A 21,603-nucleotide genomic window follows, 5' to 3' on the forward strand; every position below is an offset into this window, starting at 1 on the left:
CTGCACTCGAGCTGTCCTCTGTTGAGTGAAGCGAGCGGGGTTAGAGGCTGGGCAAATGGCCATCACCATGGTAACCAGATAACTTCCCGGCCCCAAGTCAGTCAGTCAGTAATGACAAGCCGAGCTGGGAACATCAAACATAGAGAACATAGTGTCCACAGGCGTCTCAGGGAGACAAAGGTGGATGGGAGGCAATGTGTGTGCGTGTGCGTGTGTATTTGTGTGCCTTTGTTACACAAATTCAGAGACATAAAAACTTTCTCATCACATGGCTCTGTGCCTGAATTGTGACTACTCTGATAGCATCAACACCTGCCAGTAATATTGTTAGATCCAAAAGCCTGCTTTGAGGGAATAGCACCTGTCTGTGCATTCTGCACCACTGTCAGCTCGTCTCAGAGCGCGTATATAGGATCCGCTTTATTTTTTCCAAGGGACAGTCTTGGAGTCCAGGTGTGTGCCAGATCTGCTGTCTGTGCCCAGGGCTCCTGATGGCATCCAAGCCCCCGTGGTAATCAGCCCACTCTGCCGGCTGTTGCAGCCCGCCTGCCTCCTCCTCCTCCTCCAGTGGCTCGTTTCAGAAACATCTGGTGGTTTACATGCAGCACACACCACCTGCCAGACGCCTCGCAGGCAGTGGCACCGCTCGCACCTCTCCAGCTCGCCCCACAACAACAAGACGACACAGAAATCACTGGGAATATCCAGACAAATTGTGGCTGGGAGGACGACAGCGGCTGAAAATGCGGAGGCTTTTCCTAACTTGTGCTCAGGGTTTCTGCAGATGTAGCACCTTGATAAACCTGTCAGCTTATTTGTAAAACTTAATCATTCAAATGCCAAAAAGCAAAAGGCTGTTTCTTTCTTTTTTAAACGCACAATGTTCTAATAAACAAGGGAAACAATTTTAGAAATAGCTAATTCAGTAGCAAACTACGATGTGTCAGCTTTCTGTCTTTATGAACAGGCACTGAGATGTCACATCCATCTGCTAAAACATTGAAAACCAGAAAGAAAACGAAGGCTTTGCAGCAGTTAATTCAATTTAATCATAGAAGCACAAGGCATTAACATATTTGTATTGATTTTTTTTTTTTATCAAATAACATTTATAAAACTATTGTGCAAAACAATGTCCTTTTAATCTTCTTCAAAGACTCTGCACCAGTGGATAGTCATAGTCCTCTTAAATTAGGAAAAATTACAGGTATGCATAATTTAAACAGAAAGTAGGAAGCTTATACACTTTATATACATTTTTACACAGCCCTGGATTTCAAACGCCCCGTACACTATGATCAAGAACAAGGCAGCTTTTACAATCAGCAAGAAAATCCTCAGGCTGCACAGAGAAAACTAGGAAAACAAGTGCTGAACCTTTGCTGTTTGGCAGATTGTGTGAGGAGCTCTGTAGAGGGCGTTTAAGACTCGGGACAGGACTGAGCTGTACAGTAAAACTTGTCAAACATGCAGTCTACCAGCAAATCAGAACCAAACTCACAGAAGACAAAAATAAATACAATAAAGTTAATACATTTCAAGTTATAAGCCGACTGTCCCATCATAAGATTGAGTGTGATCATGATAAAATCTGTCCTCTGCCATCTCACCACACTAGGAGTGAACAAAGTGAGGGAGACGACAGAGCTGACGACAGTTCGGGCTGAATATCTCTGACCTACAGTGTTTTCTGATGTGAAATAAATGTCTTCTAAAATACAGAGAAATCAGAAATGCTTATAGGCCCAGTGGATGTAAACACCTTGTGCTGACATGGTGACAGTAGTTCATGGCATCTTTGTGCACAGTCACACCTTCAGATATCCTCCGTCTCATGTTTTCTGTGTGTGTTTTTCAGTACGTCTGCTGCTCAGGGCACTTTAATGATTTCTCTACCTCGCACACATACAGCAGATGGTCCTCTGGAGACTTTCCATGGCTCTTGCTGAGGTGAAGCTTGATGGCGTGCTTAGTGGCGAATTTACGGACGCAGAGCTGGCAGCGGTACACTGGCCCGTTACTGCTGCAGTCATCCTGTGATTGTGCAGAAAGGAAGGACTCCTGGGGCACTAGTTTCTCAGAGAGAGTGTGGGAGTCCCTGACAGTCTGTTTAGGGGACAGCTTGGCCAAGTCCCTGATCCTAAAGCCTAGATGGGCTTCCAGGTGGCATACGTACGCTGCTGGGGTGCGGATCTGTGAGGCACAGTCACTGCAGAAGAATATAGGCTGCCCAGAGTCCAGGTTCTTGAGGAACTTGGTTCTGCCTGTCCTCCTGAGCTGGTACTTGACGTTGGCCAGCCAGTGGCTGATGGTGGTCATAGAGAGACCCGTAAAACGGGACACGTGCATCCTTTCCTGGGGGCTGAGGTCATGTATGATGTACTTCCCTTCTGATGTCTGCCTCAAGCTGGAGGCAAACTGGGCCTGCAGGAGGAGGAGGTGCTGGGGGTTCCAGTTGGAGTGGCGCCCTTTACGTTTGTGGCCATGCAGGGTTGCGTCATCATCATCATGGGTTGAGCCCACAATCTCGACTTTCTCTGAAACCCGGGACCTGGAGGGGGGCTTTGGGACATGATGGGACTGAGTCAGGTTCCTCAGCATGTCTGAGATGTCAGACAGTGCGTTTTCATGGAGAGGGCTGTTGTTCGAAGTGTAAGGTGAGACCACTGTTAGCTTAGCAGGAGTGATAAGGGCGGAAGGGGAGATGGAGGAGGCTGTGGATGAAGGCGTTAGGGGAGCAGAGCCAACAGAGCCTCCTCCTCTGTCACTTTTCCCCTTTGTTAGGTCCATGGGCTGGTCATCGCTGGGCTGACAGAAACTATTATCCGCTACACTCTCCTGCTTTTTGGTCTGTGAGGGAGGGGCGGCCACAGCGGCCCTCTCTGCCATGCTGTGGCTGAGCCTGGAGAGCAGACTCAGGGGATCTTGGTTTGGCAAGGAGGGCTTGGCTGCTTTCCCCAAATGAATGTTCATTACTGACTGAAGAGCACTTAGCGGGTTGACAAAAGGCTGCTCTGGAGGAGTATGGCCGGTAATAATGGCAGTGCTGCATCTCAGCGTGGAGGCCAGAGGAGACTTGACTGCTGCTTCTCTCTTGGGTTCTGTTGCTGGGGATGCTCTGTCACTATGGCTTCCCTTGTCGCTACTGGTTGGGGTTACAGCCCTCCATTCCCGAGGTGAGTGGACCTCTCCTCCCTTAGGCAATTCTCCAGTCTCACTACTGCACGGTGAGAGATGGGTTTCCATCTTGGGAGACATCTGCTTCACCCTTTGCTCCACTTTTGCTACTTTCTCAGTCACTTTTTTCACCAAGTCCTCCATTGCCTGGAAGTTGTTGCTTTGGAATGGGGAGGACTGATTGAGAGGTGGGGAAATGAGGGGCTGGTCCTTTGAGAGAGAGGACAGTACTACGTCTCCTCCGTTGAACAAGAACTTCATTGGGGAATTTTTCTCCAATACGCCCTGTTGGAGCTTGAGGGCGCTGGGGAACTGGTATGCTGCATGGATACTTGGGTAGCCCCCCCAGCTCGAGTTCCCACTCTGTGCCTTGTTGATGGCTGATGTCACAGTGTTTTCCAGTGATTTGAGGATGTCAAAGCCTCCTTTAGGGCTCTCCTTCAGGTCCTCTTCAGTCAGATAGTTATACATGGAGACATCATACTTCTCCTCCCTCTCAGCATCCTCCTCCTTCCCAGCTGAAACCAGCCGCTCATTTCCAGCCACCTCCTTCTGAGTACACTCCTCCTCAACCTCCTCCTTTTTGATCTCTTTGAGGGGAGGAGAGGCAGCGGGGGGAGTAGGGGGAGTTTGGAGAGGTGGAGGAGAGAAGGTGGAGGGTGCTAGGGGGACTGACTGGACTCTCTGTTCAGTGGGTGTGGAAACCCGTCCTGGGTTGGGAGATGTGGCCTCAGGAAGCACTTTGACCCTCTTCCCCATAGTGCTGGTGACTCTTAGGAAATGTCCTGTCACCATCATGTGTGTTCTTAGCTCTTGCAGGGTGTTGTGAGAACTGCCACACTCCATACACTTGAGGATCTGGAATTTGTTGGACTCAAACTGCCAAGCATAGCTGGCCCCATTCTGGTGTCCGTAGCGGTTGTTAGGGGAGGTGTAAGGGCTGGAGGAGGGTTTCTGAGAGGGTTCAGTCAGGTCAGCTGGCGTGTGCTTAGCTTTGGGGGTCCCTTCTCCAGAGCGTGGTGAGGCTGTAAGGTCCAAACCCACAAGCCCTTTTTTCTTAGAACTCATGATTTTGGCTGCCATGGGGGCCATGGGCTCCTTCAGAGGCACTTTCTGGTAATGTTTGGTCTTGATCATGTGGACGCTGAGGTCCTGCAGGGATTCAAAGGAGTGGCCGCAGTACATGCACTTCAGTACTTTCTGGGCATCCTCCTTCCCCTCCATCTCTAACAGGGACCGCTTCCGTGGTTTGGACCAGCGCTTCCCGCCGGCACCCACCCTGTCCTGGTTGTCATCGCGGTAGTGGCCTGTATCATTCATGTGAACAGTCAGCTCCACCAGTGTGTCATACGCAGCACTGCAGCCCTTACAGCGGAACTTACTGGCCCCCGTGAAGATTGAGCCGAACAGTTTGGGGTTTTGCCTGTGGAGATGGACCGTGCTGAAGAGACTGGGCTCAGAGGAAGTCGGGTGACGGCTCTGGGGAGGGTGCTGTTGTAGTGTCTTTGCCACTGCGGACTGGTGCCAGTCGTAGCTACTGCTGCTGCAGCTGCTACTACTGCTGGTGCTGTTGCTGCGAGTGGGCTTTTCCGTGGGAGCGGGTGGCGATGCCTGTGGTGGTGTGGAAGTAAAGTTCAGTGGGGACCACAGAGGGCTGCTCAGGAAGCTGGAGTAGATGGCCTTCATTTGTTCCAAGGTGTCCATGCCTATGGGGGGCGTTTTAGTGCCTCCATTTAGAGGGGCTGTGACCAGAGTGCCCTCAGCTTTCATGGAGGGGCTCTCAAAGTCAGAGAGACGGTCACTGGTCTCACTCACATGTGACTCGCTGTCTATCTCTGGTCCAGAGAGCTCTGCGGCCCCGGCTGGTTCCTGCTCACATGCCTTCTCTTTGGCAGGCTCTGCTCCCTGCTCCACAAACTCATCCTTCATGGAGAGGTCATCTTGGGGGTCTGAGGCCAGGTCACCTGCTTCTGCCTCCTCTCCCTCCACAGCGGGCTCTGCCAGGTCCTCTGGAGAGTAGGCTGCAGGGAGACCAAGAGAGACAGACAGAGATGAGTTAAATTGCAGGGAGTGAACACGCTATGTTAGAATAACTGGAGAAAAAGTTTCCCTGCTATGTGTGCCTGAGGACTCCCAGGGATAAATGAGCCATCTGTGTGGGAGCCTTTAAAGCTGAGCTGAGAAATTACAGTCATCCCATTTCACCTCATCAACCGTTGAGGTGTTATTTTCCTCTAGGCGAGCCTGTATTTATATACTACCCCAGCCACACGGAACTTATGCCTCCCCTCTTTTTACTCCTTCTATTGGAGGAAAACAAAAAAGAAATATCTTGGCAAAAACATAATGCGCCATTTTATTTATCTCAGGGCGCAACAGCTTGAAATGAAAACTAAATCTGAAATTAATGAAGCCCAATCTCACTGTGGCATTCTCCTCTGGGGTAATAAATGAGTTGGATCAACCTCCATCTGTCAGTTAATATGTCTGACGCCTCTTCATCTGCCTCTTCTCTGATTACATACAGACACACACACACACACACACACACACACACACACACACACACACACACACACACACACACACACACACACACACACACACACACACACACACAGACAAAAAGCATATCTTGAAGCTGTTAAAGAAAGGGACGTCAGAGTTGTAGAAATGTTGACGTGTTGAATAGACATCTACAGTGTCATGTAGGCTGACGTGAGTTCATTAGCTCCTTCACTCCAACTCTCAGAAGTCTGAACAGGTGGCAAACATCATACGTCGACATATCACCCATAAATCAAAGCAGGAGGAAGAGGAGAGGGTTAAAAACTGAGCTGTGTCAGAGTGAGTCTTCACTCACGGTGCGTGTAGGCAAACAACCCTATCCACACCAATTCACACAGACCTGTGTCTCCTGTGGTTGTGACTGAGCCAACACACCAAACGCCAGCTCACCCCCCAACTTCTGCAGTGTCACCCTCCCTCATTTCCTGCCCAGCTCACTCATAAAACTGCTCAACCCGAAGAAAAACAAACACAGCCTTAAAGGAGCAGACACACCGACGGGTCTGGGTCCGTTTGAACAATCTGTGAACTCAGCCAGAGGCTGAAGGGAAAAGTCACAGGTATAGCTATAGTGTGGGAACACACACACACACACACACACACACACACACACACACACACACACACACACACACACACACACACACACACACACACACACACACACACACACACATCCAGTCTAAACAAAAATGTCATAGCTGAAATAACTCTCATTTCCAGTGCTAACAGCCAATCTCTCGGCAGCCATGAGGCTGGCGCTGGTATGATTTGGGCCCTGGGGGCAGAGTCAGCAGGCAGCCCTACTGAGAGGCCGGTCTAATGGAGACCTGGCAGGTGCAGCCCACTCTCCGTCCTCCCGGAGATTTGGTTTGTCACTGGGTATCCATTACCTGCCATTCTCCGCTGATAGGCCCCGACAGCCCTGATCAAAAGATGTCGTCGGGGCCCAGTCGGCTTGGCAGTCAGTGGCATGTTGTTCGTAAAAAGGGCCAAGCAGGGTGTAAATAAAATGACATGATCACTTCCCTGGCCCCTCATGTTCTGGACACAATTATGATAATGTGGACGTGGAAGGCAGGGGAGGGGTGGGGGTGGGGGGTGAAGAAAGGGGCTGAGGAGGTAAATCTCTTACGCTCAGGCAAACAGGCAGAGGAGATATCTGAGTGCTACCAAACGGCTTCCTCCTCCTTGTGTCAGATTCTTGTTGTAAAGAGGAAATGCAGCTAGGATGAGGTAGTTCACTTCTTTCTGTCCTCTCTAGCTGGGCACACGTCAGCTTGCATCAGGCAAGGCTTACACATCGCTTGACCAACTTGTCAGGTCACCTTCCTCCTCCTCCTCCTCCTCCTCATCAGGAGAATAATTCACATATTTCCTTACACTTGTCGAGCCATGTCACCCAGTGCGTGCTAGATCAAATTTCATGTTGTGTTGTGGTGTTGCCGAGCCTTCTGAGGCCTCTCTGTGAGCCCGAGCTTGGTAGTAAATGTTTTACATTTCATAGGCACAGAGCACCGGCCCCAGAGGTTATTGTTGATTTGTCATTAAGCTTAGGCGGCACAGAGAGGAGTCCAAACGGAGCTACTATAAAACCTACACGCTCCAGCCGTGCTCCCAGGCAATTTAAAATGCAAAACAAAAACCATTATGTCTGAGCACTATCTGTTAATTTAATCCCCAATGACTGATAATCCATCACACAGGGCGACAACCACATCCAATTATTCTCCCTGGCTTGACTGACAACAGAGGTGATTTATCAAGCTAATAAAAGGTGATGGGAGTATAGAGGCTCCCTTAGAATGAAAAAAGAGCAGAGCATTCTGAATACCACAATATTCCTGGATGCAGTCTTAACTAATATCAAGGCATATGGTGTAGGCTGATGTGTGACTTTCTCTGCTCTGTGTGTGTGCGCACACACAAACACAGTCGTACACACATGCAGATGCAAGCAATGAAGAAAGACAATGACATCTTGGCATGCAGGAGGCATTCCTGTAGAGTGTCATTTTCATAAACATAAGGGCTGCAGACGAGGAGGGAGAGATCATCTGATAGAAATACTGCAGTGCTGCTCTGACGATCAGGAACAACAGACAGGGAAGGGACACAGACAGGGGACACAGACGGGGGGTGATTGAGCAGGAGGATGTCTCCCTCTTTGAGTTATTCCCCCTGAGTCTGTTTTTTTGATGCTGCGTTTTTAAAGGTCTCCTATGATACAGTAATGGCACATGTGGTTTGTCCTCATGAAAATGATAGGTCATATTTACAGATCTTGGAGTTACAGTCTTCTCCCATTCCTCTCAAACCCATCCCCTGATGACCACAGAGGATCATTTGGTCTCCACAGCTGGGAAAACAGTCTGTGCCCCGGCTCACACCCACAGCAGCGAGTAAACAGGATGTGTCATTAAAACCACTACCTGTGTCTGACCCTCACACTGACTCAATGACTGCTCTGAATTCTGAAAAAAGAAGAACAGCCTGTCAAAGGTGCCCTGATTCAAAATAGGTGAGCTTACTGTGGGGACATTTCATCTGAGTAGGGGTGCACCGATTACGATTTTCTGGCTAATCACCAATCACCCATCTTTGAAAAGCCTTAACTGCCGATACTGATATTTATGTTTTTAATTTTTTATAACTGACAGCATATACCTTCAATGCTCCAATCTTATTTTATTGAAAATCATTGATTCATTACCTGTGAAACAACAAAATCTTAAACAACCACTAAAGTATCCTGAGCTTTAGGTCTCTGAGCAAAAAGCCACGATGGTTGGCTGTCAGACCTTCCCGGAGGTATACAAGATCAGTTTCATATGTAAGGATGGGCCATTCACCGAAACACACTGACACTGGTGTCTCCGTTTCGTAGAGTACAAACACTGTTACAGATTCAATAATAGTCACTTGGGAGCTGATTGGAAATAAGTTCCTCGTTCAACACTAAGAGTTGATCCATAAAGACTGTTCGTGTTTAATCTTTGGCAGTAAAAGTATGAAAAGGACTTTTTCTTGATGTGATAAAATGTGAGCCTGTTTGAGCTCCGAGCTGTTCAATCCTCAGTAGGACCCCAACAATGGTATAAATCTGAGAGAATCTGAGTGAGATTAAAGAAAATAATCTGCTTCATTACTGCTCTTACTGTATTAAGCAATAATCTCAAAGATACATTGAGACTTTATTGATCCCCTTTCTTTGTTTGAGGCAGCAGACAATATGAGCAAGTGAAAATTACAGTACAATAAAACAGAATAAACCAAGTTCTATAAAAATGAAGTGGTATAAAGTGAACTAGAATATACTAAATTTAACAAAATAAAAAAAATTGAATGAAATTTAACCTACAGTGCTGGGACAATATGCTTCTCTCCCGATTCATTTCTTTTATGATTTTTGGGGTGCTGCTTTGATTTATATCGCAATTTGTCGATTTTTCCATTTTTTTTTATAGTTCCTTGTAAACAGCAGACTGTGTGAAAAAGTTGAATAATGATGATGATGATGTCTACAGACTATCAGGAACCATATTTTCCCAAATGCACATCACGCGAGTCAGTTTTTAGTCACGTTACTGAATAGACAGAGAAAAAAGTTTGGCCCTCTGCTGGATAAAGAGGAAACTCTAAACCTGGCTAATAAACCAAGACTGAAATTAAGGATGTAAATCATAATAATAAAAATGTGATTTGTAACCAACAAAAAATACATAAACTGAAATATAAAAGTTATTAAACAAAAATAACCCATACTTCTGTTAAGTGATTTTTTCTCCCATCCCATTACCTACAAAATAATACAACAAATTCAGTATGTTAACACGATCTGAGGCGGAAGTTGTAGCACAGTTTGAAAGACAGAGGAAAATGTGTGAGGAAGTGGCACTAAATGACGACAGGACCAGGGATCAGGGATCAACCCTGGGACCCACACTATCTGTATGTTCATTCTTCTTCATGGGTAAACACAGCTGGGTCAAAGTTCATCATGGCTTCTTGATTTCTGAGATGGACACCCTGAAAACATGTGCCCAAGTCACAGGTCTTATGTAAAACAGACCTGGCAAGTCTATTTGAGTGAGAAAACTGGATTGTTATCACACTAAAAACGTTGCTGTATGAGGACAAAGGTGTGCAGGTGTCTGTATCCTCCAGGTGTAAAAGAACAGGCTGGACTTATTTTTAAAGCAAAACACAAAATCAAACAGTAGCAACTATCAACTAACAGGAGATGACTTATAAAAGAATATACCTGAATGAACACAATTACTTTAAATTGAATGATTCTATTCTTAGTGAAGAGACAGAAAGGATTCATTCATTAAAGCATACACAGAAACACAGTTCACATTCATTCAGGAAATAAATAAATGCATAAAACAAAGAAAAGAAAGCATACTGCAGAAGTATAAGAACTGCACGACAGGGAGTGGGAGGTCAGGAGTCAAACAGTTTCACACAAAGTGATAACAGCTGACCCCATCCCACTGTGTCCACCTTAGAGCTGTAGAGAAACAGCCTCAGCTCACCAAACCTGAGCACACAGAGCTGCTCCAGAGACCATCCAGCAAAACTACAGACCCTCATTTCAGCGTGTTGATTTTCTGCATGTAATTGAAGAAAGAAACAGAGGGATGAGGTCAACTCCTGCTCACAGAAAGTTTGGAGTGCAGATGAATGTGTAGTATGACGACTTCATGTGTGCTAAGGTTTGTCTTCATGTTCTCTCATTCCACTGAAGTGTTGACAAAGATATGAGTGGAGCTGGTTTTACTGCCTTTAGGATTCACTTGATGGTTTTGACATTAAACTGTATTAATAAGGAGCTCCTCTGGACCAGGGAGGGTGGAGGAAAACGCTCGTATGGGTGGTCCTTTATAACTCACTGTAAAGATATTAAAAGACCTTTCACAGCTTTTAACAGACAACACAATAATCACGCAACAAGAGAGAAAGAACAGAGAGTGCAGACTGATGTCCTCGTGACACGAGCAGCAGCTTTTGGGGGCGTGAGAACACAAAAATATAGCAAAGCATATTACATCATTGTTATAACTGTCCAGTCAAAGAGCAGGACAGAGGAGGTCTAACAGAGAGCCAGGGCCTCCAATTAGGTAACACCAAACTAAAGATCAGATCAGGGGGACACAGACAGGAGAGAGTTAAAGTGGTCTCTACAGGACTGGTGCTCCCTGACATATGTACAGTATTTGAACTGGACCTTGATGCTCTTAAACCAACACAGCTCCTCAGCAGGGGGCTTTTACTGACAGGAAACAGCCTCAGAACACTACAGGACAGGAAGTCACCTCAGTCTCAATCAAACCGCTGACTTCCACTCCCTCTCAAGTTTCCCAGCAGCCCAAAACTCTTTAAATAGATTAGAATAATTCAGCCCCAAACAGCCCCATTCTGTCAAAACACAGCAGATCAGTAACATACCTAAAATGCCTTTCTGTTGTACACATTTGTCAAAGCTGCACACTCAATCAAACTTAGCTCCCTGCCTGCTCTCCTTTGATCCTTACGGGCTGACTCAGAGTCCCACGAGAAAAAATGAACAGGTGACGTGTGGTCATCAGAAATCTGTATCAATCTGGACACAACGCTTCCTCAGCTCAGACCAGAGGGGGTGATTTTCTGCTCCTTCAGGCTCAGGTTTAGCTCTGCAGCACGATACACTCATACAGGCCACCCGGTTCAAGGGGATCATGGCTGTCTTTGTCAGTTCTTATTTGTGTGTGTGTGTTCTCTACCCCCTGATGGGTTTGTGAATACAGTGCGTCCGCTGATTGTAGTGCAGGATGTGTGATATGGGAGATGGGAAAAACAGAGAGATCATTTTGGCCCCGGGCAGAGCTCAGGGCTGAAGCTTGTCAATGCACAGAGGAAGAGGAGCGAGAAGAGGAAAAAAGAGAAAAGGACAAACACAGCAGAGATTTGGCTTTATGCTGCTGTATAGACTGCACATACGGAGCTTTTAGAGCCCTCACAGTCCAAGTCTCTGAACCCACACACAACCAGCAACAAACCCCTGAAGCTCTGAGAGAACAGTGTGACCAAGCTCACAGTCCCAGCCCTGCTCTCAAACCTCAGGCAGCCACAATACACCGTAATCTGAAGGGAAACAAACAATGAAACCACATAAACAGCCTCCACAGGTGCACAACCAAGGGCAGGAGTACAGATCCAGATCCTGTAGGAGGTGGTTTCAGTCTGAAGTGCAGCTTCTGGGTGTGCTGAAGCTGCTGGAAAACACACATCTACTTCTGTTCATCTGGTTACCTCTTTATCATGCAATATGTGATTTATTGTTTCCTCTCTCTGAGTTAGTACACACATTTATCTGTGGCTTTAGCTGTGACCTTCTCTTCAGCTGCTTTTTAACACTTAGTGAAAGTTTGTGACTTAACAACAAACTTTGACACTTTGGATTGTGCTTTTATTTAACATCTTAATCCAACAAGAAAAACTCAGATATAAAAATTCCTCCCGCTGTTGGCGAATCACTCAAACAAGCAGTGAAAAGGTCCCCCAGTGTGATAAATGGGGTCAAAGGGGCACGGTCGTTTACTCTGGGGTTAAAACTCTTGCTGCAGCTAAGCTTTTAGGGAACTCTGGCACAGGGCAGCATAATGACAGCTACGCCAGTTCACAACCAAGCAGAATCACAAACTGGTCTCAAACTGAAGACTGTCCTGAATATAGAGGCTGTAGATGACAGAAACACAGACAGACCTGATTCTTTTTGTCTCATTTCTGCTAAAAAAAAAAAAAGTCTCATTAGCAATTAGACTGACTGACATCCAGGTGATCTGGTAAACTGTTAAAACACTGACAACACAACACGTAGGTGTGCAAATGGAGCAGCCCTCCTCCTCGTGAGTGTGTGTGTGTGTGTGTGTGTGTGTGTGTGTGTGTGTGTGTGTGTGTGTGTGTGTGTGTGTATGAGTATCTGTATTTGTGCTTCTTTTTAACATTTATTTCTCATTTTAATTTCTTCTTTTTATTAAATGTAATTATTATTATTTTATTGAATATCTTATTTCTATTTTACTTACTGTGTTTGTTTTCTAAGAGGTTCTCATTAATGTTTAAGTTGTGCTTCAGTACTTTCCACTAGCACCCTAAGTGCTCGTTTTCCATCCATATGTTTGCATGTAAATGTGATACAACTTCTTATTAGACCTAAAGTACATTTACTTAGCTCATACAGAGAACTATTTATTTAAGACATTAAAAATAGAAAAGACAGAAATAAGCTTTGGGTTAGATGTGGTAAGCAAATAGATTTCAAATGTGAAATCAATCTTTAAATCAGAAGGATTGAAAATAAATGTGTCTCACTTCTTTCCACCCTTTTTGGAAATGTAAACAAAGTTGAATTATTGGCTTAATGGTTTGTTGTTGTTTTCTTTTTGGATTGTTTACAAGATGGTGTGTCCAACCTTTCCATTTAAAGATTTTTTTGTGGTGTGTTACTTTCTTTGACATTCTTTAAAATAAACATTTTTATTAATCAGTTAAACCAAATCTCCCAATGAAAGGTAATATCAACATGTCAGTTTCATAAAATAATGATATTGTTCCAATTCAAAAGAAACAATTTTCTTAATTCTATTGGCTGATTTTTACACTTTTTTTTTTTTACACTTTTTTTTACTCGTGAAAAAATAGCTTTAATTTTTGACTGCTATATCTTTGATTTGGCCATTTCTGGTATAATCATTAAGTTTAATGACAGGAAAGAATTCAGTCGTTACAGTTGCTCTTATTAAAACAAAAAAAACAAACAAAAAAAAACGGAATTGTGAAGAATCATGAAACAGAGATAATAGTAATGAATATGTAAGCGGTGAATTAAACGTACAACAGTACTTAAGATGATCATATGCAGACACAAACAGAAGGTCTCTGGTCTCAGTCAGTGGGTTGAGGGTTCAAAGACCCCGATGGATGGACGGATTGGTTAGGGCATGCAGTTATTTCAGATAAACTACAGGTGCAAAGACAAAAAGATGGAAATCCACAGTCTACTGTTAGGATTAAACACTTGAGCCAGGTTAAATTAGAAACACATTTATCACAATACTTTAGTAAATTTATCATGACTAATGTAAGTGCACATGGGGATGTTGTGCTTTGTCACCTCACACAGGCTCAGTGAGATGATGATGAACTGGTGCATTTTGGGAATTTTTGCTCTTTAATATTTCACAATGATGAAATCAAATAAAAACACTGCTTCCTTACACAAGAAAAAAAATGAAAACAAGTATCACACTGAAAAACTAAAATCATGTTTTTCTCTTACATCTCATCAACAACATATCATAGGCTTATAATGAGGCAGATGAATCCAGACACACGTCTTGTTTCAGATATTACGAGCCTTATAAAGGCTTGATGTGCTGAGTTTAAAGATCTGATGATGGGTTGGAAAATGTAGTATTTGAGTTCTAGAAAGAAAACATTGTTCTGATTTCAAGAAACATTTATTTATTTTTTATTCTATGAGCAGACTTTTTTACTCGGTCACAGTGCAGCAGCTCTGATTAATGTTATATCTTTGAATTGGACATAATTTAACTTTGATATTTAATGTGGCTTATTTTAAGTCTAATAGGATTGTAAACCAGAAGTTAGATATTTTTGAGTTTTTCACAGCGTAGTTCAAGCGGCTCAGTTGTACTAAAATAAAACGATTTCATTTATAAACTTGAGGACCTCACAGAAAACAATCGCAGGCATTTCAGACTAATATATTTCATTCTAAAATTGTTTTTTATTTTATCTCTTAAAGAACAGTTTATCCCTCACCCCATCTCTTTCTCTGGGGCTTCACTCTGCTCCAGCTTTTCATCAGGGAGGTTTCTCCCTCAAAGGTAGCAGAATTTTCCTTAACACTGTGAAACTCACCGTGAACTGGGGGGTGTTTTAAAGAGCAACACTGTGTAATGGCTGTCAGCTGCAAATGGCCTGAGCTCAAACTGGGCTAATTATAGAGGGTCACGGTCACAGCACGGTTTACAATCATCAGCTTAATGACAGGTTTATGTTTCTCTCACCTCCAGCTGAGCTGGTTTCAGAACCCGGATCAAACTGAACCTTTAGAAATCATCCTCACAGTTTGTCATCATCGCCTCAGAGTCCAGATTAAAGGAGCTTCATTTGTCAGAACGGTCAGAGGATGTTTCTGCAGAGTAAGACGTGAAGGACAAGAAAATAGCTGACAACAAAACAGACAGTTTAAGAGTGACTCCTTTTTCGGTAAAACAAAACAAAACAAAAAAACATCCAGCCCTGGCCAAAAGTAAAAAACTGTGGTCCCAGCTGAAACTAACACTCAGAACGTGTTAAAAGTGAAATTTTCAAAGCTCTGGTTGGGGGTTAAGGGAATAAAGTCGGGTCTCAGGAGTGGGACAACCAAACCCTGCTCACAACACACAGCTGCTGCCATGATCTCCTAGCAACGAGGAGGTGATGGACGCAGCTTGAAGATGGATGGCCACCATAAATCACCAAGTGTGTGGGAGGAGGAGGAGGATGAGGAGGTATGAGACAGAGAAAGGGAGCAAGAAGAGGACAAAAACAAAACAACTGTTTTCTTTCACTTCTCTGCAGCGGCTGCAGCAGCAGTACAGCGGCCTCGCCTTGACCTCTCACTGTATGCCCTCCCTCCCCTCACCAAGCTGGGCTGAGGAAGCTTCTGGAAAAACGGTGAAATGGAAACTTGTAGGTAATGATTAGCTTCAGTTAGATTGGATCCAATAGATCATTCTTTAGCGTATAATTGCAGTCCCTTCAGTGTGTGGAGTTTCTTCGTCTCTCTGCTAACTTTTTAAAGATAATAATGACAGACTCTACCTTTCATAGAGCAACCCTCCAGGCAAGGCAATCTGGGTAGTGTAGTTGTGGGATAAACATCCCTGGGCTATCTGATTATGGCCTACTGCTGCGGCGCTGGTGTCTAGTAACACTCAGAGAGCGCTCAGCCATCCATCACACAGTGAGTGTCTGTCTCAGGCTTTCCACCCTGCTTCTCCTCGTCCTGGCTCTCCAGTTACAGCCATACACGGCCGGCCTAAATAATATTCTTCATGATAAATGGCACTATAAGCCTGGTATCCATCATTAATCTGATTTTTAAAGAAGCATCCATCTTGCAGAGAGCCTGTTAGGGCCATGGGAGAGCAGAGCGGCTCGGGTTCATTTAAAGGCCAGGCTGCTGCGTGAGTGATACCTGTCAGCCCGGCTCATCAGGGAGCAGCACGCACAGGCAACACACACACACACACACACACCCGTGCACACTCACACACACACCGGCGCACACACACCAGCACACACACATATACTCGTATGCCATTAAACATTGACGCCATATGGCCACACACAACTCCACAGCATCTGTGTACGTGTGTATGTTTGTGGTGCATACATTACACATACATGACACCAGCACACATGTCTGACTTGTGTACTCAAAGAGTGTATTCCTCCTTCATGCAGACAGCCAGAAACATGTCATAGAGGAACATTCTGTCACTCATCAGAGCGCAGCTCAGAGTAACTCAATCCTCCCTGTCATCTCTAAAAAATCTCCCCACCCAGACGCTTTGAGGAGAGTCTCCTGGAAAAACTCAGGCACACACAAACGGCCTGACTCTACACCTCATTCCTCTCCTTCTCTTTGTTTTCCGGCGTCCTCTCTCTGTCTTGTTTTCCCCTCTTTCACTCTCTTGTTCTCATCCTCTGCGCCCCCTGTCCTCCTCCCCTCTCTCTGTGTGTCTGCTAAAGCCTGTTTGATAAATGACACACGTCACCGTGTCAGAAGCGAAGGGTGGGTCAGTGATAAATGACTCTGGTGAAAAGGAAATCGGCTCTCTGGCATGGCTGGGCTATTCTCCTCTTGGATTGGGTTTCAGGACCCCTGAAGACCAGAGCAGCTCAGTTTCCCTGAAAAGGGAACACATCCAACCAGGCCACGATGCGCGATGCCCGCCTCGCTTCCTCGGGGAGGGGTGGGAGACAGGGTGGGTGGGAGTTAGGGTTGAAGGGATCCAGCCTGTCCCAATTGTCGCCACAGTGCAGCTGCATCTATCACAACAGCGGTGGGACTATTTTTACCAAGCCTGCGCCTCAGACAGCGGTCCCGGCTGAAAACCTGAGGGCTGAATGAGCTGAAAGGGAAACAGTTTCCTATTTGTGACACAACCACAGCACTTACACTCCTCGCTTTCTCCCACAGCACAGCCCCACGGCCTGACATCTGCCAAGTGTGTGTTAGACCCAGGAGAGGGCCCATTTCCTCACCCCCTCTCTTACTCTCTTTATCATCCTCTTCCTCCCCCCTGCCCTCTTTCTCTTACTCTCTCTTTCACTCACTCCCTGGCAGGGTGGCACTGTTATCATCACACGGGCAGGATTTATGGATTCAGGGCCTATGGCAAAAACAAAAAGGCATCAGTCAATACCTGTGGGAAACACTCCGTCACCCCCCTACTCCAGCTCCTCCTCCTCCTCCTCTTCTGGTGCTCACAGCCTCATTAGGTATGCACTTATCAGACACATAGATCACAGACATGACTCAACCTCACCGGAATCCAAGAACAGGACTTTCATTAGCAACCAAGACGCAAGGCCAAAACATTAGCTGCACTCACACCTGCAAACAACGCCAGCCGAGGTGACTCGTTGTTAAAGCCGGCTAGTGCTGTCAATCCGTCTGTCCGTTCAACATCAAGTCCCAGGATCCCTCCCTGCTGCTGACATCAGGACATGCTTCTCACACAGCAACAACAGGAAGCAGAAGAGACCAGCTCGACCATGTACAGCTGCTTCAACACATAGTGCTAAAAATCCACATGTGCTGCTAAAGCCTGAGTCTCACTACAGTCCACGTAAAACTACCCAGGAGGAAGTGTTTCTGTGTCTGAGCATGCTGCCAGAAGCCAGCGTAAACACTGAGAGGACGAAGAGAAGACACAGGGACCGTAAAGGCCCAGAGAGGCTAGAGGATACGACCTGACCCCCTGCAGGTGGTGTACAGTTACAGTGCCTGTCATCACTATCCATAGCCAAACTGTGCACACCCAGACACACACACACACACACACACACACACACACACACACACACACACACACACACACACACACACACTTAGAGATAGACGTGAGTGATGGCTGCCAGTCTGGCAGCTTTAATTCTGAGACTGCAGAAAGAAGAGACTGTTGCTGTGGAGTCCATTCCAGATCAGACCTTTTCACCTTACTGTGTTCCTCTAGCTCACACACACACACACACACACACACACAGACACACACAGACACACACACACACACACACACACACACACACACACACACACACACACACACACACACAGGTCATGGCAGATCAGGAGGACCGACACATGCAGCTGAACACGCGTCACATTTGAGCAGATGAAACGTTCAGGTGAGACGTTCCTGAGGAACAGAAGCATCATGGGTGATGTGTGACTGATGTGGACTTCCTGTTTGGGGGACTTGGGCTTAACACAGCAGCTTTGGGGCCTTGGTTTGTGGCAGAGGTAATGACAGAGGAAACAGGCCTGTATTTCTAGAGCTGGGAGAGCCTCTCTCTCATGTTTGCCGGGCTGTTTACGTGGCCAGCTGCCCTGGGTTGTTAAGAGCACTCAGACCTGACCCAGGTAGGCAGGCCCATTTGTCACCTGCAGCAGAAAATTGAGTTACAGCACAACCATAGGCGAGCGGCTCTGTGTAATATCAAGTTGATTACATCAAAGTGGTGGCAAACCTCATTGGGCCGGGCACCCCGAGCTTGTCATCTCCAATCACAGGGCCTGTCAGGACTCCATCAGCCTCACGGCTAATTGGAGCAACGCTAATGAAGCAGGCAAAACAAGTTTTCTACTGCGGAGAGAGAAACCTTCTCAGACAGAGGCAGGAAGGAGAGGGAGGGAGGGAGTGTGTGGTGGAGAGACAATGAGAGAGTAGAGCAGGGTGTTTGAGTGTGTGTGTAAATGTGTGTGAGCGTGGAGGGGGCGGGAGGGGGATTTTTCATGCAAGTCTCAAGGTTGCAGTGGGCTGACTCTCCCCCTAAGTCCCTAATCAAGGCCCATCATCTGTCATCCTTTTCTTTGCTCTCTCTATCACCATGCTCTGTGCTGCAATCAATTCATCATCACCCTTTGTGTGCCACTGAACAGTTGACAACTTTATAACTTGCAGCTGCACCGGCTGACTGACAGGGGTGGAAGGGGAGCATGAAAAAATGAAGAAATGAATAGATGAATGAATGAACAAAGGAGCATGGTTTCAGGGAGAAAAAGTTGTTTTCTAAAAACACTAAACGATCTACATTACAGCCTTTATTTGCTTTCGTCAACAGAGAAACAGCAACAAGAGGAGAGAGAGAGGAGGGAGAGGAGGGAGGAGATGAGGGAAGAAGAAAAAAACATCCTTCTCACTGATCTGAAATCAGAAAGCTTTCAGTCATTCTTTATGTGCTCCCCGCGGCCACTCTGAGCCAGTGAGCATGTACATTAGGCTGGGGCATTTTGATGAAATAAAAGCCCAGGCCAGCTTATGGCTAAACAGAATGGGAGCACTCACTCAGCCTGTCTCTGATTGACCATTAAAGCCATTGATGAATGGGCCTGTCAGGGGAGAGACAATTAAATCAAACATGAAACAAAGCCGTTGTGACGGCCTGGTCTGACAGAGCAAACCCATTCCTCCCCTCCATTACATAGCACACGGCTCCTTTTACAACCTCTAACCCACTCCTCCCGCCTCCTCTGCCCACTGTGTGTGTGTGTGTGTGTGTGTGTGTGTATTCAAAGAGAATAAGTGAGCATGTGCACATGGGGAGTGTGATGTTCCCTGCTCAAAGTGTGTATGTGTGAGCGTGTGTGTATAGTGAAACCACTTTGCCCCCCCTTCTTTTACTTTTTAGTGAGTCAGTTGACCATCAGAGAGAGGGAGAGAGAGTAAAAAGTACACAGGGCCTTTCAAAGTGGTTTAAACGTGACGTCAGGGGCCTGCAGCACATGGTGGGAAGTGATTTCCTGATGCAAATCGGGAAGGATCAGATCAAAGCCGCATGACAGCCAATCAATCAACCGTCAAATCAGACATGGCAACTGTCGATTATGGCTCCTTCCAGCCCACGAAACCCCATTGTCTGCTCTCAAACTGTTTATCTTATCCCAAGAAAGGAGTAAAGCTCAGAGGTAGGCGCTGGGAAAAAACAGCTTGTGCAGAGAAGTTATGCGCTCGGATAGAATGCGCACAAAGCCCCTGTGTCCCCCTTTATGTCCGGCACGCCTCGGGCACTCTGCATCAAGACAACAGCTTATTTACGGCGGGTCTCTCAAACACATATGACTGAGGTTTAGGAAAGTGTGAGAGGATCAAACCGGGGACAACAGGAAGCGAAAGTTTCCAGCAGCCAACTCATCCGACGGGACCAGAGGCGCTGCACAGCGTGGAAAGCGAAACCGCAGATCCACTCGTGGCTGTATGACCAAGTGTTCGTGTGTTTGACAAAGACAACACTTAGTGCGAGCTCTCTGAGAGTGGCACAGAGTGACAAAGCGCATCATTAGAGAGCAGGAGGACACGGACTGGAAACGGAAATGCAGTGACTGTAAAGTGAGCTTTACAAAAACAAAGGTAACATCCGCAGTTTGAGGTCACTAAATGGGCACGTTTTGAGTTGAACACACGTACCTGCTGCACGCTTGGGCGCTTCTTGTTTCCTTCTCGGCATTTTGATTTGCGGGATTTCCGTGGAAGTCTTCTTTTTTAATTTATATACCCCCGCGCCGTATCCGGGAAGATCCACCTCTCCTCAGCAAGACTCACGCCTTCGTGTAGTATACGGCACAACATCGGGGTGTCCGGTGGAAAAGGAACCAAAAATCATGGTGCCGGAAGATCAGTCTCTGGGAAAAGTCAGCGGTGGGAGAAAGAACTGAAAGGCGTGCGACAGGAGCTGTTGTTTTGGTCAGATCGCACTCAGTGTCAGCAGCGTTCGGCTCGGCTGCCTGCTCTGGCAACAGGCAAAGTTGAGGGATAAGAGAGATGATCGCGTCACTCACAGCAGGAGAATGGGCAAGCCCACCGCTCCCTCCGTTAACTCTTTACCTCTCAGAGAGGGGCGGACACCGCGCGCCACTGCCCTCCTTCCTCCGCTCTGCACGTGAATCACTGCTCACGAGCTTTTCGCTGATTAACACAGAGTGGGCGGATAATTAGCAGCCAGGAACACACACATCCAAACACAAGTCCAATCATGTGTGTCATATGGACTCACCATGTGTTGGTTTGAACACATCTCTCCTTTAATAAATATGAACCTGAATTTATCAACTCACCCTCTCTGACCATCACTGTAAGGTCCCTGTCAGTTGGTGTTGTCCAAGTATACACCTGAAATAAGCCAGTGATGGTAGTTTATGAGCAGCATCCAAAATGATTAAAGAAAACAAACAAATAAATAAATGCATAAATACATTTATTTTATCTTATTTTATTTTAAATGTCTTAATGTAGTAAACACTGTTCACATGTTTAAAGCTCCAAATGATCAGAAACACTAACTGAAAGAACCAACCAGAGAAAAACAAACCTACGGCTCAGTTCCTCCTGAGTCTCATCCTGCTTTCTTTAAACACTGGTTAGTTTTCAATCTTGTTATCCAGTTTTAATTCTTGATAGTTTAATGTTTTTTCTTAAAAAAGCAAACAAACAAAAACTATAAAACTTTTTTTTTTCAGTTATTGTGATGACTGATGGTTCTCAAAGTCACCAGGAGAAGTGCTGATCAGGTTAT

At 45.9% G+C, this 21,603-nt stretch overlaps 1 protein-coding gene across 1 annotated transcript; it reads right to left on the reverse strand.

Moving 5' to 3' along the window:
- Nucleotides 1-1,033: 1,033 nt before the first annotated feature.
- On the reverse strand, nt 1,034-20,982 carry tshz3a (teashirt zinc finger homeobox 3a). Its single transcript, XM_074677959.1, has 2 exons — nt 20,499-20,982; nt 1,034-5,198 (listed from the first exon to the last, which is right to left on the reverse strand). The coding sequence occupies exons 1-2, from the start codon at nt 20,536-20,538 to the stop codon at nt 1,855-1,857; spliced, it is 3,384 nt and encodes a 1,127-aa protein (XP_074534060.1). The 5' UTR covers nt 20,539-20,982; the 3' UTR covers nt 1,034-1,854.
- Nucleotides 20,983-21,603: the final 621 nt, after the last annotated feature.

Source organism: Halichoeres trimaculatus, unplaced genomic scaffold (genome assembly GCF_033239565.1).
Source record: "Halichoeres trimaculatus isolate MK-OKI-2021-1 unplaced genomic scaffold, fHalTri1.1 fHalTri1_scaffold_10, whole genome shotgun sequence".
Classification (NCBI taxonomy): domain Eukaryota; kingdom Metazoa; phylum Chordata; class Actinopteri; order Labriformes; family Labridae; genus Halichoeres; species Halichoeres trimaculatus.

Bases quoted from the DNA above. Each gene is read 5' to 3' on its own strand.
- tshz3a (XM_074677959.1), bottom strand. From the start codon at position 20,538: ATGCCGAGAAGGAAACAAGAAGCGCCCAAGCGTGCAGCAG. The intron at 5,199-20,498 runs GTACGTGTGTTC...GTCTCCCTGCAG, and splicing joins AGCGCCCAAGCGTGCAGCAG to CCTACTCTCCAGAGGACCTG.